The sequence below is a fragment of the Bos indicus x Bos taurus genome, chromosome 20 (assembly GCF_003369695.1).
Source record: "Bos indicus x Bos taurus breed Angus x Brahman F1 hybrid chromosome 20, Bos_hybrid_MaternalHap_v2.0, whole genome shotgun sequence".
NCBI lineage: Eukaryota > Metazoa > Chordata > Mammalia > Artiodactyla > Bovidae > Bos > Bos indicus x Bos taurus.
Window position 1 is genome coordinate 9138451 of NC_040095.1, and position 17132 is coordinate 9155582.

Consider the following 17132-nt stretch of genomic DNA (forward strand, 5'->3'; position numbering starts at 1 on the left):
AGGGAGTGATCTACCTGGTTTTAGAAATTGAAATTCAATTTGCATAGAAATGCTGTCGTAAATTATGAATGGGTTATCTGAATTGTGTGTTTTGGCTCTGTATCAGATTGTTAGAACATGCAGACACCTTAAATGTCACCCAGCCAACTCCTTCACTTAAAACTACAGGGTCAAACTACAGGGTCTGGTCTGCTCACTCCTGACCTGGTGTACAGCTGCACCCCTAATGCAATGCATCAGTTCCATTGGATTTTATTCATCCTTCTTGACAGACACAGGAATGTAACTGACAATTTAGAACATCGTTTCTGTGAAAAATGTATTCTAAGTTCCAAGCATCTAGTCATTTATAGTTGCTGTTTTTAAAAAATATCTTTTGATTTGGGAGAATGGCATTGAAACATGTATAATATCACATAAGAAACGAATCGCCAGTCCAGGTTTGATGCATGATACAGGATGCTCGGGGCTGGTGCACTGGGATGACCCAGAGGGATGGTACTGGGAGGGAGGTGGGAGAGGGCTTCAGGAGTGGGAACACGTGTACACCCGTGGCGGATCATGTTGATGTATGGCAAAACCAATACAATATTGTAAAGTAATTAGCCTCCAATTAAAATTAAAAAAAAATATATATATATCTTTATTCCCTTTTGAGGCAATCTTTGGGAGCTTTTAATATTATTGCATCATTGCTTAAGCTTTAGACCTCAAATTTACACGTATTATTCTAGTAAAGTCTGACTAGACTCCCTGCTGAAGACAAGGGAGGTGCTGGTTTGGGTATAAACACACACAGGTGTGTTTATATTTGTTTCAGTTGGGAAATGGATAGAGAATAACAGTAGCGTCCTAATGGTGTGTGTGATCAGCTCCCATGCCTTCTAGCTGTGTTTGGTTATGGTCTGCTGTGACCTTCAGGGAGCTGTCTGCCATTCATTCCTTTTCAATTTTTTTAAACAGCTTTATTTAGATTTAGTTCACATTCATCTAACGTGGTCAATTTAATGCTTGCTTAGTTTTTTTGTTACATACACAGGGTTGTGCAGCAGCTGTCACCACGATCAATTTAGGAGATTTTCATCACCTGAAGAAAAAACCCCGTACTCATTAGCAGTCATACCGCATTTCCCCCAGGTTTTCCTGCTCCTCTACCCTCCAGATCTAGGCAACCAATACACCTCTGTTTCTATAGATTTCCCTATTGCGGACATTGCATATGGATGGAATATTGTAATATGTAATCTTTGGTGACAGGCTTTTTCCTTAGCATAATATTTTCAAGGTTCATCCATGTAGCATGTATCAGTACTTCTTTTTATTGCTGAATAATATTCCTTTCATAAGAATATACCACATTTTGTTTATCCATTCATAAATTGATGGATATTTGCATCTTTCCCTTTGGCTATTATGAATAATGTTGTGTACAATTTTTTGTGTGGATCCGTGATTTCATTTCTCTTAGGTATATATGTAGGAGTGGAATTGTTGGGTTACCTAGTAACTCCATGGTAACATTTTGCAGAACTGCCAAACTTTTCCAGTGTGGCTGCACCATTTCACATTCATACCAGCAGTGTATGAGCCAGATTACGTCCTTATCAACAGCTGTTGTCATCTGCCTTTTTGATCATAGCCATCCTAAGTGGATGTGTAGTTGTATTTCAGTATATTTTGCATTTCCTTAATGGGAAATGATATTAAACATCTTTCCATATACTTATTGGCCATATATTTATGTGTGTGCTATTTATATGTGTATGTATGTTTTAGAAATGTTTGTTCAGATCCTTTGCCCATTCTTCTGTTGAGTTGTCTTTTTAAATTTTAAGTTGTAAGAGGTTTTTTTTCCCCCCTTATTTGTTGTTCAGTCACTCAGTCGTGTCCAGCTGTTTGTGACCCCATGGACTGCAGCATGCCAGGCTTACCTGTCCTTCACCATCTCCTGGAGCTTGCTCAAACTCATGTCCATCGAGTCGGTGATGCCATCCAACCATCTCATCCTCTGTCGTCCCCTTCTCCTCCTGCCTTCAATCTTTCCCAGCGGGTCAGTTCTTCACATTAGGTGGCCAAAGTATTGGAGCTTCAGCATCAGTCTTTCCAATGAATATTCAGGACTGATCTCCTTTCGGATTGACTGTTTTGATCTCCTTGCAGTCCAGAGGACTCTCAAGAGTATTCTCTAACACTTCAGTTCAAAAGCGTCAATTCTTCAGTGTTGAGCCTTCTTTATGGTCCAACTCTCAAATCCATACATGAGTACTAGACAAACCATAGCCTTGACCAGATGGATCTTTATCAGCAAAGTAATGTCTCTGCTTTTGAATATGCTTTCCTTCCAAGGAGCAAGTGTCTTAATTTCATGGCTGCAGTCACCATCTGGAGTGATTTTGGAGCCCAAGAAAATTAAGTCTGTCACTCTTTCCATTGTTTCCCCATCTGTTTGCCATGAAGTGATGGGACAGGATGCCATGATCTTCACTTTTTGTTTTTGTTTTTGTTTTTTGGCCCTAAAAAGGGCCTTTTGGAATCTGACGATAAGCCGCAGGCAGAGCTCAGCCACCGAAGCCGTAGAGGGTGCGGCCCTGGCTTTTCAGAGCGTTCACCACATCCATGGCCGTGACCGTCTTGCGCTTGGCGTGCTCCGTCTACGTCACTGCATCGCGGATCACGTTTTCCAAGAACACTTTGAGCACTCCACGGGTCTCCTCGTAGATGAGCCCTGAGATGCGCTTGACACCACCACGGCGGGCAAGACGGCGAATTGCGGGCTTCGTAATGCCCTGGATGTTGTCCCGTAAGACCTTCCGGTGACGCTTGGCACCTCCCTTACCTAGCCCTTTCCCTCCTTTGCCCCTGCCAGACATTTTCAACAAGAAAGAGACGACAATCGTATTAAGCAAGCTCGTAACCGATCTTCACTTTTTGAATGTTGAGTTTTAACCAAGTTTTTTCACTCTCCTCTTTTACCTTCATCAAGAAGCTCTTTAGTTCCTTTTCACTTTCTGCCATAAGTGTGATGTCATCTGCATATCTGAGGTTATTGATATCTCCTGGCAGTCTTAATTCCAGCTTGTGCTTCATCCAGTCTGGCATTTTGCATGATGTACTTTGCATAAAAGTTAAATAAGCAGAGTGATAATATACAGCCTTGATGTACTCCTTTCCTTATTTGGAACCAGTCCTTTGTTCCATGTCCGTTTCTAACTGTTGCTTCTTGACCTGCATAGAGGTTTCTGAGGAACCTGAGATTCTGGGTAAAAGTCTCTAATCAGATAAATGATGTGCAGATATTTTCCTCCTGTTCTGAGTTACCCTTTCACTTTGTTGATTGTGTCTTTGAAGGATAATAAGTTTCATTTTCAGTTGTCGTTCCTTCTTTCTCATTTCTTCCTTGAGCTCTTGTGTACTGAGCACTGTTGCGTGCCGGTCGTTGGACAGGCGTCATCTCGTGGGTCACCCCAGATCTGGCTGGTTAGACTCCTTATTTACCCACTGGGTGCTCGGTACTCTTTGCTGTATGTGAAATAAGGGTAAATGTGCTGATCCAAGTCAGATGGAAATTTTTAGGACTAACTAATGATGATAAACAGTCGTTTAATGAGTTAAGCAACCATTCAGCAAGTATTTTGGGTTCTAAGAAGGAATTTTAAAGCTTATCTAGGCTCTTTGTCAGTGGAAACAAATGGCTCCTAAGTCTAAAGTATTAGGAACAAAATTAGCAGCAGTTTTACTAGTAATGTTAGAAATTTGAATAGGTTTTCTGCATTTTCTTCCTGTGAGAGGTTGAATGCATATTGTCATGAACTGAATTGTAAACCTGTGCAATATTGGTTACAGTTTCATAGCATATCTTTAAATAGTCTAGTAAATGGAAAATGTGGCAAAGATACCCTTAATAAAAACAGATGTATAAATTGAACATGTATTGAAACCATGCCTGTTGAGGTAATTGTGTTTTTCCTCAGGTAAAAGATACCTACTTTCTGCAGCATATGAGGACAGCCGCAAATGGGAAGCAAGAGCAAAAGAAGATTGTCACCTGGGTAGGTACTCACCATGCTATTATATATGTCGTTTCCAATCACTCCATGTTTGTTACTATATATTCTTGAGATATATGTGAAATGCTTTAATAATAATCCAATCAAATAAGCATATTTTAAGTCTTAAAAAGAATTAGACTATTGTTTCACATGTGGCAGAATTATTTTTTCTTTCTTGCAAATTTCTCTTTCATTTTTGCCTTGACAGTCTCTCTGGATTATGTAAACATTATTTTGTCTTGTTTTCTGTTCATTTGAAGCCGGGAGCCGGCAAGAGGCACTCCACTCATGACAAAGGTCATGAGGAAGGAGGCTTGGCATACGCAAAGGTGGGATTGAGCCTCAGGAGTCCCCCTGGATATTCTTGAGCATCTACCCCCCAAAAAACCAGAGTCTGCCTACTTTATTGCTTTGTGCTCTCACCTCTGACTTTACTAGGGGCTGTCCCCCACCACCATCTCGCTCTCTCTGACCAAGAGTTAACTTACAGCTCCAATTAATAAAGTTCCTGGGCATTAGGAGTGTTTAAATCTAAACCCCTCAGATAGCTCTCTAACTTGCCTGACAAGTTTACCCGGACTCCTACAGCTATGCATACGATTGTTTACAGTCTCCCAGCCTAGAGAGGCACGGGAAGCTTAAGATATTCAAATAGCTTAGAGCCTCTGAGAGAGTTAGAAACTGTCAGAATAAAACTAGTAAAAGATTTCATTGATGAGCCAATGCTTGCTGCCAGGTTTCCACATCCCCTGTACTGTATCCTTGAATGTGTATTAATTAATATAGTTGGTATGTAGAAAAAATAAGTAGTGGTCTTGGTGTTAGCAACTTTAGACCCTTAAGGTAATAAATTCTTTCCTTTGTTGTAAACCCACTGCACCTCTGCCCTGTAGGAATGTAACTTTATCTAACACCTCCGGAGGATGGCGCCAAACCTTAAAATAATTACTCTTAGAGAAAATAAGTCTTATCGTTGACAAACCTTTGTCAAGAGTCATAAAATGTTAATAGGCCTTCTGGCCAGAAGATGATGTAAATCACCCAAACCATTTGTATACGATAAATTTGCAGGAAAGAAACCCTGGTTTTGATAAGGATCAAAGACTGCTGACTTTGCATCCCCTATTATCCTCTGTGTGTAACTTAGGGTATAAAAACCCCTGTTGAAAATAAAGCTACGGGCCTTGCTCACCAAAGCTTGGTCTCCCCATGTCATTCTTTCTTTTCAATTTCTGGCTGAAGTTTCCTTCTGGAGCACGGAGGTCCTCTGCGACCATTTATTTGCCTGGGCTTCTAAGACCCACTCAAGAAGGTGTCTAAGGGGGGGCACCTTCCGCTATTCCAGAGGGCGCCTGCGGCCTCCGTGGTCAGAGCTAACCTGGTGTCACAGGTTATATTGATTTTCCGCTTAAACCAAGCTACTCAGCCTCTCTTCTCCACTGAATTTTCCTACTGAGTTATCCTCATTCTATTACTCTTTATATCTTCGATGAATATTTAAATAGTCACCGACGCCGTCTCCCCTTGGAATACCCTGGATCAGCCGGGGCTGGACCTCGGCAATTTTTATCATATAGTTAGTTACCATGCATCCTGACTTTATTTCATCTGCAGAATCAGTCTTTATCATGATGGTTTTCCAAATTCATTAATACTTCCACATTTACTAATTAGTACTCAGTATTTACTGTAAACAGGAGGCCTCCCTTTTCTCCCACTTCTTGCTCTTTCTCTGTTTATTATCAATATAATCTTGTAAATTGCTTTTTTTCTTTTAATGATTCATTACCATCCTTACGATCATTTTGTTAGTCAGATTCTCCTGAACTGTCTCAAATTTGGCTAATAGAATCCCTTTCAAGCTGGCTCCCAGTGTTCCATCTTGTACCTTTCCTGCTGTAACCCTGAAATCAGTTTCAATTAACCCTTAAACAATGGGGGTGAAGGGCACCCGCCCTCAGCACAAAAATCCTCATATAGCTTCTAGGTGGTCCTCCCTATAAGTGATTTCTTCCAAGCCAAGTTTCCATCTATGGATTCAACCAACTGTGGATCATGCGTGTAATCCTATAGTACACGTTTAGTGAAAGAAATTCATGTGTAAGTGAACCTGCACAGTTCAAACCTGTTTTGTTCAAGGGCCAACTGAATTTCTCCAAAGAGCGCTGGTTCCTTTTACTGGGGAATGGTATTAGAAACCAAGGTCTGTGCACTAGGCGTCCCCTTGCCACTGTGGAATTTTTGCGGCTTTGCCCATTTAGTGGACAGAGCTAGGAAAAATGTGTACACATACACACGTAAACATACGTGTATTCTCGTATATGTATATGAGCTTACACGTACGTATTTTACAAATCATGAGTTCGTTCTGAAACCTCAGTTCATCTCTCTGCAGAGCTCTTCCTTGCCTTCCTGTCATCCGTGTTTGTATCTTCCTTCTATACTGAACATGCTGCCCCCAGCAGGGCTAGTGTTTGTTGTGGCTGTCAGTGTCGGTACTGCCTGTTACCATTTCTGACTTCTACCCAGTGAAAAGTGAAAGTGAAAGGTGCTGAGTCATGTCTGACTCTTTGCGACCCCATGTACTGTACAGTCCGTGGAATTCTCCAGTCCAGAATACTGGAGTGCTTAGCTGTTCCCTTCTGCAGGGGATCTTCCCAACCCAGGGATCGAACCCGGGTCTCCCACATTGCAGGCGGATTCTTTACCGCCGATTCACCAGGGAAGCCCCTTCTACCAGTAATGTCCTACAGTCATTTTGACAGTCAAGAAAGAAAAAATACCGCTGTGTATTCTGAAATGTCCTTGAGGGCCTTTTGGTACTCTTTTGGGAACCACTATTCTAATGATGAAAGCAACATGGGCTCAGTTAATTATATTGCAAAGCTTATTCTGATGTGCCATATATGAATTATATGAAAAGTGCTGTGGAAGTACAGAAATGAAGATGAAGAATTGCATAAAAGCTATTATTAACACTTTCCTAGGTATGAAGGGAAAATTAGGAAACAGCCATTATATTTGGTGCTTTGGTATGGATCAGCTCTGTTATTCAGAGACAAACCTAGGAAATATTGTCATAGATTCTTGAGTGAGCAGATGCTCTTTGCCAAAGAATAAGCATACCAGGAGGTAACTGTCTCCTCTGTTAAGATTAATGTACTTAGAAAAGCAGTACATACCAGCCACCATTTCCTGAATACTATCCTGCCAATAATCCTTTCTGTACATCCCGGGGCCCTATCAAGTCAGAAGTGATTTTTTCCTCATCCTGTATCTTACAGCACTTTGTACCTTGTGTGATGTGGTCAAGAGTGTGCACTTGAAGTGAAAATGTCTGGGTGTTTTTCCCACCTCTGCCAGCTTTCAGAACCTATGTCTCTTAACTGGGTTCCTGTACCTATCAATTAGGGATGATGATAATGCCTGCTCCAGATCATACTCTCACATATAGTAGCTGCTGCAGAAATATGTGAAAGGAATAATTTGGGGTGTGAGGTGAGATGAGGTTTGGAAACTCAAACTGCTTGGAAGAAAAGAGGCTAAGACAATATTTTCTTCCTACTGTGTAACAATATTATTAAAACTTGCATTCATGTGTGGTATCACTGCACGTTTTCCTTAATTCTTTTTTTTTTAATTTATTTTTGGCTGTGCTGGGTCTTCCTTGCTGCTTAGGCTTTTCTCTAGTTGCGGGAGCGGGGCGGGGGGCACTCTGGTTGGTGGAGCAGGTGTGCAGGCTTCTCAGTGTGATGGCTCTTGCTACAGAGCCTGGGCACTAGGACGCACAGGCTTCAGTGGTCGCGGATAGGCGGGGCTCCAGGGCTCTATAGCACAGGCTCAGTAGTTGTGGCGCAGGGGCATAGTTGCTCCGCAGCTTGTGGGGTCTTCCCTAATCTGGGATTGAACCCGTGTGTCCTGAACTGGCAGGCGGATTTTTCACCACTGAGCCACCAGGGAAGCTTCCAAATTCTGTATTTGAGCCTTCTGGCTGGGCTGGCAGGCGGATTTTTCACCACTGAGCCACCAGGGAAGCTTCCAAATTCTGTATTGGAGCCTTCTGGCTAGGCTGTGGCCCTGAGAATCAGGCGGTACACCTGGGAGTGCATTCCCATGATTGGACAGTAGGTGGCAGTGTGACTCCTCCGGAGACCCCAGAAGCCAGTGGAGCCCGGTGTTCGGGCACTGCCCTTTGGGAAGCGTTTCCTTTTGGACGTGCGTGGAGGGCTGCCTTTGGCATGTGGAGCGCTCTGATTGGGCGCTGTGTTTCTGGTGCGGGCTCGCTGATTGGGGGAAGGCGCAGGGGGCGATATGAGGCTTTTACTCCGCGCGTCCCCATTGGAGGGCATGGAGTGGGGTGCAGTGGATCGCGCTGCCGGGAGCGAAGATGTGTGGGTGTGGGGCTTTGGCTTCCCTCATCTTAAGTGATTTTGCTTCCACAAATACTGGCGGAGGAGACCTGGATGCTCTCGAATCACTGTGCAGCTGCTGTGCCTCTGTTCAGTCTCATTAATGGTTTTGTGTTAGAACTTTGAGTGAGGGATGATGGGGATCTGTCCAGTTTCCCGTCTGAGAGTAATTTATTATTGCGGAGGTCTAGATTAAAGCCAGGAGTGCAGTATACGTAATCTGGGGGCAGGCAGGCCATGAGTGCAGGCCGGGTCCTCTGACACGAGTCGGAAGGCACCTTTTCGTCACTGCAGTCTTTGTGCCGGGCTCTGTGCTAAGCACTTCACAGGCACTCAACAGCAGGCTGAGGCAGCTGCTATTTCCCTTGGAGTTGAGGAAAACGAGACCAGATCCAACATTCGCTTAGGGTTATACATTATTCTGGAGAAGAGTAGGCAACCAACTGCAGTAGTCTTGCCTGGAGAAACCCTTGGACAGAGGAGCCTGGCACGTTACAATCCATAGGATCTTACAGAGTAGTACGTGACTTAAGCGACTTAGTACGCACATATATAGTATTCTTTTGTCTTTCTGCTCAGAAGTAGATTTCTTAGTGATTGCTGTAGTTATTTGCAACTCTGCCTGACTGTCTTCTCTTGCACTGAAGCAGTGGATCTCTTACTTTTAAAAAGTATTTTTTGATTGTAGTATATTATATATTGAAAAGTTCACGAATTGTAATGTACAGATTGATGAATTATCACAAAGTGAACAAACTTGTGTAAAAGAACATTCCTACCGCTCCGGAAGCCCTTACTGTGGTTCCCATTCCCCTCTTCAAACCATTATTCTGACTTCTAATGAATGCCATAGGTTATTATTAGTTTTTAAAATGTTTTATGATAGAAAATGTAAAACATACAGAGGTAGAGTGAATGGTATAAGCAATCTTCTTTACCCATCACTTTTATTCAACAGTTACTACCGCATGGCTAGTCTTTACTTCATCTATACATCTGCTTATTCCCCCATCCTGATCTTTTGGATGATTTTGAGACAGATCTCAGACAATATATCATTTTACCCATACTTTTTCAGTACATACCTCAAAAAGATATTTCTAATACTGTTGTAACACCTATAGTATTAATAATCATTTAAATATGAAATATCAAGTCAGTGTTCAAGTTTCCTTAATACTGATACATTTTTTAATGATTATGCACATAAGGTCCAGGCAATGCAGCTGGTTATGTTTCTCCCCTTATCTTATCTCTTTTTAAGTCTTTTAATGGAAACATGCAGAGGTAGAGAGAATAGTATATAATGAACCCCCAGGGTCTGTCACCCAGAATCGTGGTTATCAATTCCCTGCCAGTCTTGTTTCATGAAGCCCCTACTACCTCACCAGATTACTTTTTCATAAATTCTTGTTATCTGATCATTTTATACTTATTTTGATATAAAAATAGGTAGGATTTAAAATATACATATATAACTATACTATCACTCATACCATTACTAAAAATTAGTAATTCCTTAACATTATTAAATATTTGCTCAATTTCACATTTCCTCAAATGTCTTATACACTTTTTAATTTATAGTTTGTTGAAATGGATTTCAGATAAGGTCCATACATTGCAATATGTTGACATGATTTTAATCTGTAGGTTTCTCTTCGTTTATCTCTTGAAGAAAATGAGTCTTTTGTAGTTTCCCACATTCTAGATTTGCCGTTTTCATCCTTATGGTGGTATTTAATATGTTCCTTTACCATCCTTATAAAACTGGCAATTGAGAGAAAAGCTTGATCAGATTTTTTGTATTTTTGTTTTTTCTTTTGACATGAGTACTTCATAAGAAGTGTCATTTACTGTTGTCAGGAGACACACAGCATTTGGTTGTCATGTTAATGTTAAAGGCCATTTGTGAGCATTGCTTAGATCTATTTCATTAGAAGCTGCAAAATGTTGCTATTTTATTTCTGTAATTTTGTCCTCATTTATTACCCAGAAAATTTTTGTTAAAGAATTTCTTTTCATCAACAGTTTAGTTATCCTGAGTTATAGTTTGTATGGAAGAGGCAGCTTTGGAAATAATTAATTGACCACCTGCTGCTGCTGCTAAGTCACTTCAGTTGTGTCCGACTCTGTGTGACCCCATAGACGGCAGCCCACCAGGCTTCCCCATCCCTGGGATTCTCCAGGCAAGAACACTGGAGTGGGTTGCCATTTCCTTCTTCAATGCATGAAAGTGAAAAGTGAAAGTGAAGTCGCTCAGTCGTGTCGGACTCTTGGCGACCCCAGGGACTGCAGCCTACCAGGCTCCTCCATCCAGGGGATTTTCCAGGCAAAAGTACTGGAGTGGGGTGCTGTTGCCTTCTCCAGATTGACCACCTACCATCCTCCAAAGGTTGTCAATGAGGGTTTTAATTCTTTTTAATAGCATGAATTCATGGACTTACGTATTCCAGACACTTTAATCCATTGCAGTTGATATTTTTTATTGAAAGAGCCTTAGTTCTTCAATTAGGCTCTGTAAAGTCCTGGGAGTTCTTGAACTTTACAACTCAGATCAGAAGATTTCCGTTTTAGACTGCTTCTGTACTTTGTCTCTGAAATTTCATTAGCTGTGCAGATCTACTGGGGAGGTATAGAGTGAAAGTTAGCAACATCAGCCAGTTAGCAGCTGTTGAATTACAGACTGGGGCTTGCAGTAAATAGGATTCAGGACAAATCATGCTGAGGGTCTCCTGGGGGAAGTCCCTGGGTTCCATGAGATGTTTGTTCGCTCACCCTGCCAGGGGCAAGGGCCTAGGTGACTTGAACTGAATTGCTTCTTGAGCCCTACTGAATTAAATATTTTATTTCTGATATTTTCATTTGATAAGTAATTATTAAGTAAGGGATACCTTTTAGTGTTAGTTACTGCCTTTTTGTTTCTAGTTTTTTGTTTTTTGTTTTTGGCAGGAAGGTAGGGGAGCAGAATCAAGTTGAAACCAAGCACTGCGACCATCTCTCACATTATCTAGACACTTCTCTCATTAGCTGAGGTTTAGTTTTGCTGTGTCATTTCAGCTGTGGAGCTTTTTGGCTTGTTGCAGTAGTTTTCCAAATCCTGCTCTTGGAGCTTGATGGAGATTTTCTGAGGCCTGCTTTCCTGTTCGCATATCTGTGACATATATTCATTCACTAGATTTCATAATGACTGCTGACAGTTCTAGAGGTGGGTCTGGCCTGTGTACATCATCTTCCTTTAGTCTTAGTATATGTGTGTACAAAGCTTGCCTTCACATTTTTTCTGTTATTGTTTTATAGCTTCTGGTGACAGACAAATAGAAGAAAATCTAAATATTTATATTCAGAATGGTTCCTAGGTTAATTTTTCCTAATCCCTTCTATTATTTCCATACATGGTATTGGTCATCTCTCCCTATTTTTCTTTTTTAAATGTGGGAAACAAAAACAGTTTCAGCCTGTGCTTTCCAGATCACTTCTTTTAGGAAATAAAATAATAACTTGTATCTAGTTCTTTAAGAATTATATAGATTAGATAAGGTATGCAGATGGTCCTACATCCAGAAAGAGCTTAACATTGACTGAATGGTTAACATTGATGTACAGTTAACACAGAAATCATGAAAAACTGAAACCATCTAATAATTTCTCATCTAAATCTCCCAGAGTTCAATAGAGGATCCATCTTTCCTTCAGAGACCTTCCTCATCCAACTTTGACCCAGAGACTACCCTGCTTTATAAGAGGCTTCTTTCCTAGCACATCGCTACTATAGATTTTATGATCATTAAAAAGATTATCATTTTCTTTCTCAGAATTTTATAAAATTTGAAGCTGTGTTACTTTGATGTACACCAGGTTAAAATTATCTTCCTGAAAAAAATGGATTTTTGATCATTATGTAATGACCATCTAACCTGAAAAAGAAAAGCTTTTTACTTTAAATCTGTTGTGTCTGATATTAATATAGCTGCACGAGCTTTCTTTTGGCTACTTTTTTGCCTAGTACATTTTTCATACAGATATTTTTAACTCTTCACGTGTTCATATGATTTATATAGCTGGATTATGTGTTTTTAAAACTGATCTGGCAATTGTCATGTTTGTAATTGGAAAGTTTAGTGCATTTACATTGTCATTTTATGATCAGTGGTTTATTTGGATTTATTTCTGCCATGTTTTGTGATTTGTCCCATCTTTGTTCTTTTTTTTCCTATCTTCTCATCAATTAGTTGTGGTATTTTTGTTTTTTGCATTTTCCCCCTCCAAAAATTATATCCTCTATTTCTACTCTTTTAGAATGGTAGATTTTACCATTCTAACTCTACATCTTTTAGATGATTGCTTCATAACTTCCAGGGTACATATTTACCTTAAATTCTAGGGTTAATCACACTCTGCTGTCCTTTAGTCCCATCACATAACCCCCAACCATAGGTTACTAATATTAAAGTTTTGTCCTTTAAAACATGTAAACACATAAGACGTTATTATTTTAAACAATTTCCCTCAGACCGAATCAATTTTATTTACCTAGCATTCTTTATAGCATCTCAAGTCTTTTTTAAAGGATCATTTTCCGTTTTCCAAAAACACGTCTTCTAAAAAACACAACTTGTAAAAATCTTCTTTAGTGATACGTGTTGCTAATAAATTCAGTTTTTGTTTTAAAATGTCTTTATTTTTCCATTAAACTTAAAAGATAGTTTTGTTGGATGTGCAATTCTCTTTTGATTGTATTTACTCCCAGCATGTTGTTCTACTGTTTTCTCTTGTTTCTAGTGAGAAAGCACCTGTTGGTATAGTTGCTTTTCTTTACCTTCTGGCCTCTTATTCTTCAGTTTAAGTGTAATGTATCATGGTGTGGGTTTAATTTTAATTAATTGACTTGAGATTTTTTTTTGTTTCCTGAATCTGAGAATAGGTGATTTCTATCAGTTCTAAAAAACACTTGGCTATTAGCTCATCATGTACCAACTCTCCCCATTCTCTTTATTAACAATGTCTTCTGGAAATTCAAGTTCATGTATTTTAGACCTTACTATTCTATTTTCTGGGCTTCCCTGGTAGCTCAGCTTAAAGAATCTGCCTGCAATGCAGGAGACCCCGGTTTGATTCCTGGGTCAGGAAGATCCCCTGGAGAAAGGATAGGCTACCCACTTCAGTATTATTATTCAGTAATTATTATTATTATTAGTATTCAGTATTCAGTATTCCCTTCCTGGGCTTCCCTGGTGGCTCATATGGTAAAGAAGCTGCCTGTAATGTAGGAGACCCGGGTTTGATCTCTGGGTTGGGAAGATCCCCTGGAGGAGGGCATGGCAACCCATTCCAGTATTCTTGCCTAGAGAATCCCCATGGACAGAGGAGCCTGGCAGGCTGCAGTCCATGGGGTCACAAATCAGACACAACTGAGTGACTATCAGCAGAGCATATTCTGTTTTCTATATCTCTTAATGCCCTTTTTATACTTTTCGTTTTTATTAATCTCTGCTGCAGTCTTCTTCTGTCTTGTAATTCCTTTTAGATCTTTCAGGTTGGTAATTCTCACCTTACTTGTATCTGATCTGCTCTTTAACTTGCTGAATTCCTTTTGTACAATTTTGTCAACATGTTATTTACATAAACTATACCACATATACTCACAGTGTGCATTTTGACAAGCTTTGACATATGTGTGTGTGCGTCTGTCCCTGAGCTCATCACGGGTCAGGAGGAGCAGCACGCCTGTTGCCCAGCCCCACGTCTCTCCTCCTCCTCTGTAGCCCTCTCCTGCTCTTCCTGCCCACCTTCCCAGGAAACTGCTGGTATTGTTTGTTATCGTAGATTAGTATGTATTTCCTATGATTTTATGTAGTAAAATCAACTCTCTAAACCCCTTAAACCTCAGTTCTCAAGTTGGTGTGTCTCATATGGCATGGGAAGTGTGGATTAGGGCCTCAGGTGTGAGGCTGACCGTGTGGCCTAGAATCCTCAGGGGACGGCATCCTCGCTGCTTCCCTTTGCAGGGTCTGTTATTTTCCAGTTCACCTTCTCTGCTGGTGTAACCCTAGGCAGTCCAGGCTTTACCCAATGATCTGTGAAACAGCTTCCCACCTTACAAAGGCCTTGGTTCTGTCCGTGACCTGAAAGTCATTGAAACCACAGCTGTGTGTCAGTGGGGTCAGCAAATGCTCAGATGACCGCCTCCCTCAGTAGTCCCTTAAACACACGAGGCTTGTGCTTCTGTCTTGCCTTTAGCCTCTGATGATTAGATTTATCTTCTTGAAAGCTCAGTCATATATTTAACAGTTTTTTTTTTTAACATTTTATTTAGATGTTTTGTTTTTATAGTAGGGAGAATTTTTTTAAAGCTCTTCAGTCCACCTTATTGCTGAGATGGAATTCAGTTTAATACCATCATCTTCAAACTTAGCAGCAACATCCAAGACTTGTCTTGTGTTCCCTCCATGGTAGTTCTCAAACTAATTTACTCAAGTGCTTGCCAGGCTACCTCACAATCTCCTGGGGCTTTTGTTTAAAAATTTGTGTTTGCATGGTCTCATCTCAAATCTATGGAATTAGAGTCGCCTTCTGGGTGTGAAGCCTAGGAATCTGACATTTTAAAGTCTTAAAGCCTCTCAGGGTTTCAAATCCTTAACCAGGATTATACTTCAAATAGTGTGGGGGTCCTCAATAAAATCCTTTATGTCCTTAGACTATCAGGGATTTTTTTTCTTCAAACAAAAACAACAGTTTTATACTAACATAAATTTCATTTTCTAGACATATTTCCACATTGTCTGTACAGCTTTAAGTTTTGTTAAATGAAGGATTCAAATTTCAGACCCATTTTTCTTTAGAGTCTTTGTTGACCTCAACTGTCCACTGCAGTGTGTGTTCCTAAGGAGCTGAGTGACAGGCAAGCAGGCATCTTCTTTGGCACATCCCTTTGAATAAAACCTGGGCATCTGCTGGCCCCTCACTGAACTGTGACGTGTGGCTGTGACTGTCGAGCCCGCCGTCCAGAAGCCTGTGGTGTGGCCCGCTGCAGGCCGCAGCTGCCCTGGCTTTTGTGGCCATCCCTGCTCCGTGCAGTTTTCTGCTCCATCCGTCACGCCTCTGCTATCATGTGAGGTGGTTGGTGCATATTATATTTAGCAGTAAACCTTTCTCTGACTTACAGTATGCAGATATTACTCATCAGATACTGGCTCTACAGCTGTTGCCTTTTTTGAGGCCCCAGTTGATTTCACTTGACTGAAGCTATCTTGGTGTAAAAGATTAAAGTGGAATCTTGACTCTACACTACTGAAGCCACCTCTGTCCAAATGTTTAGCTGCATACTGTGCATTATATGAAACCCACAAAGAAATGGAGGTCATTTCAATTCGGCCAGTAGATCCAAATCCTGCATTTTTGGTTAAAATTTAAATTTTGAGTAAAGGGAGTTGATTCTTTATATTGCCTATCATCTCAACATAAGAGCCTTGATTATGAAGAGATCATAAAGATTTGGTGTCTTGGGAGTGCTGTTTAATGTCATTCTGTGAACAGTTAGATTTAACAATATTAGTTATAACTAATATACAATACAATATAGTATAGTATAATATAACAATATTAGTTATAACTATAACAATATTAGTGTGAAGAGGTTTTAGGGACTTCTTTGTATGTGTGTATTTGTGTTTTAAAATTTTTAAATCACATGGTTTCAACCCCTTTAAGATAGTCATAAGAAAAATTAGTAACTTTTACATCATATCAGGTTTTAGTGGTTTTGCAGAGTTCCTTTCCCGTAATATCTAGAGTCATTGAGAGCATTACCCCAGGGAAGGAAAAGAGAAAAATACTGGTTAAGTGCACAGCAATAGGTCTTCAACAGATACTTAGCATTTGATTGATTCCCTGTTGCCTTTTTGCTTAATATTAATTTCTTTCACCAGGGAGAAAAAAAAAATACTTGGAACTCCAACTTTTAGAGTTGGCTCGTGAACAACATGGGTTTGACCTGTGCAGGTTCACTTGTACGTGGATTGTTTTCAGTACAGCTTTACACGATGCAGGTGGGTGGATCCTCAGATGCAGAGAGCCAGCTGCGGGACTTGAGCATCCGCACGTTGTGGCATCTGCAGTGGGAGCTGAAACCAGTCCATGAGAGTGCCAAGGGGTAACTCTGCTTCTGTTTTCTTCCTCTCTTTCTTTCCTCCCTTTCTTACTGCCTTGCTTTATACCTTTTATTTATTTACTTAAATATACTGACTGCCTTTTATAGAACTCTTGCAGGAACTGAGAATATGTCAGTGAATTGTAAGTCCTAGCCTTCATGGTTTTTACTTCTAAGTATAAAAGACAGAAAAAAACAACAACAAACATAGACCAGTGTGTGTGGGCATTTGTAGATCACAGAAAATATTCTGGATTTTATTTTATTATTTTGTTTCAATATGCATTTGTTTGGCTGTGACAGGTCCATTTGCCGCACTTGGGATCTTTTTGGTTGCAGCATGTGGGATCTTTGGCTGTAGCTGGTAAACTCTTAGTTACAGCATGTGGGATCTATTTCCCTGACCAGGGATTGAACCCAGGCCCCCTCCATTGGCGGCATGGACTCTTAGCCTCTGGACCATCAGGGAAGCCCCTCTGGATTTTATTCCAAGTGTCATAGGAAACTGTTGGCTGGCTGAGACAA

The 17132-nt window shown here is 40.5% G+C and overlaps 1 protein-coding gene across 6 annotated transcripts in view; it reads left to right on the forward strand.

Annotated features, from left to right (window-relative positions):
- The window catches only part of MRPS27 (mitochondrial ribosomal protein S27), a 104010-nt gene that overhangs the window by 7416 nt on the left and 79462 nt on the right, over positions 1-17132 (forward strand). For 2 of the 6 annotated variants that reach the window (XM_027519887.1, XM_027519885.1), the window contains exon 2: positions 3972-4049. The exons of 2 other annotated variants lie outside the window; for them this stretch is intronic. In XM_027519887.1, coding sequence (XP_027375688.1) covers positions 3972-4049 — 78 coding nt within the window. Of the gene's footprint in view, positions 1-2479; positions 2801-3971; positions 4050-17132 lie in introns of those variants that run through there. 2 more of the 6 variants (XM_027519882.1, XM_027519884.1) reach the window with 2 other exon arrangements.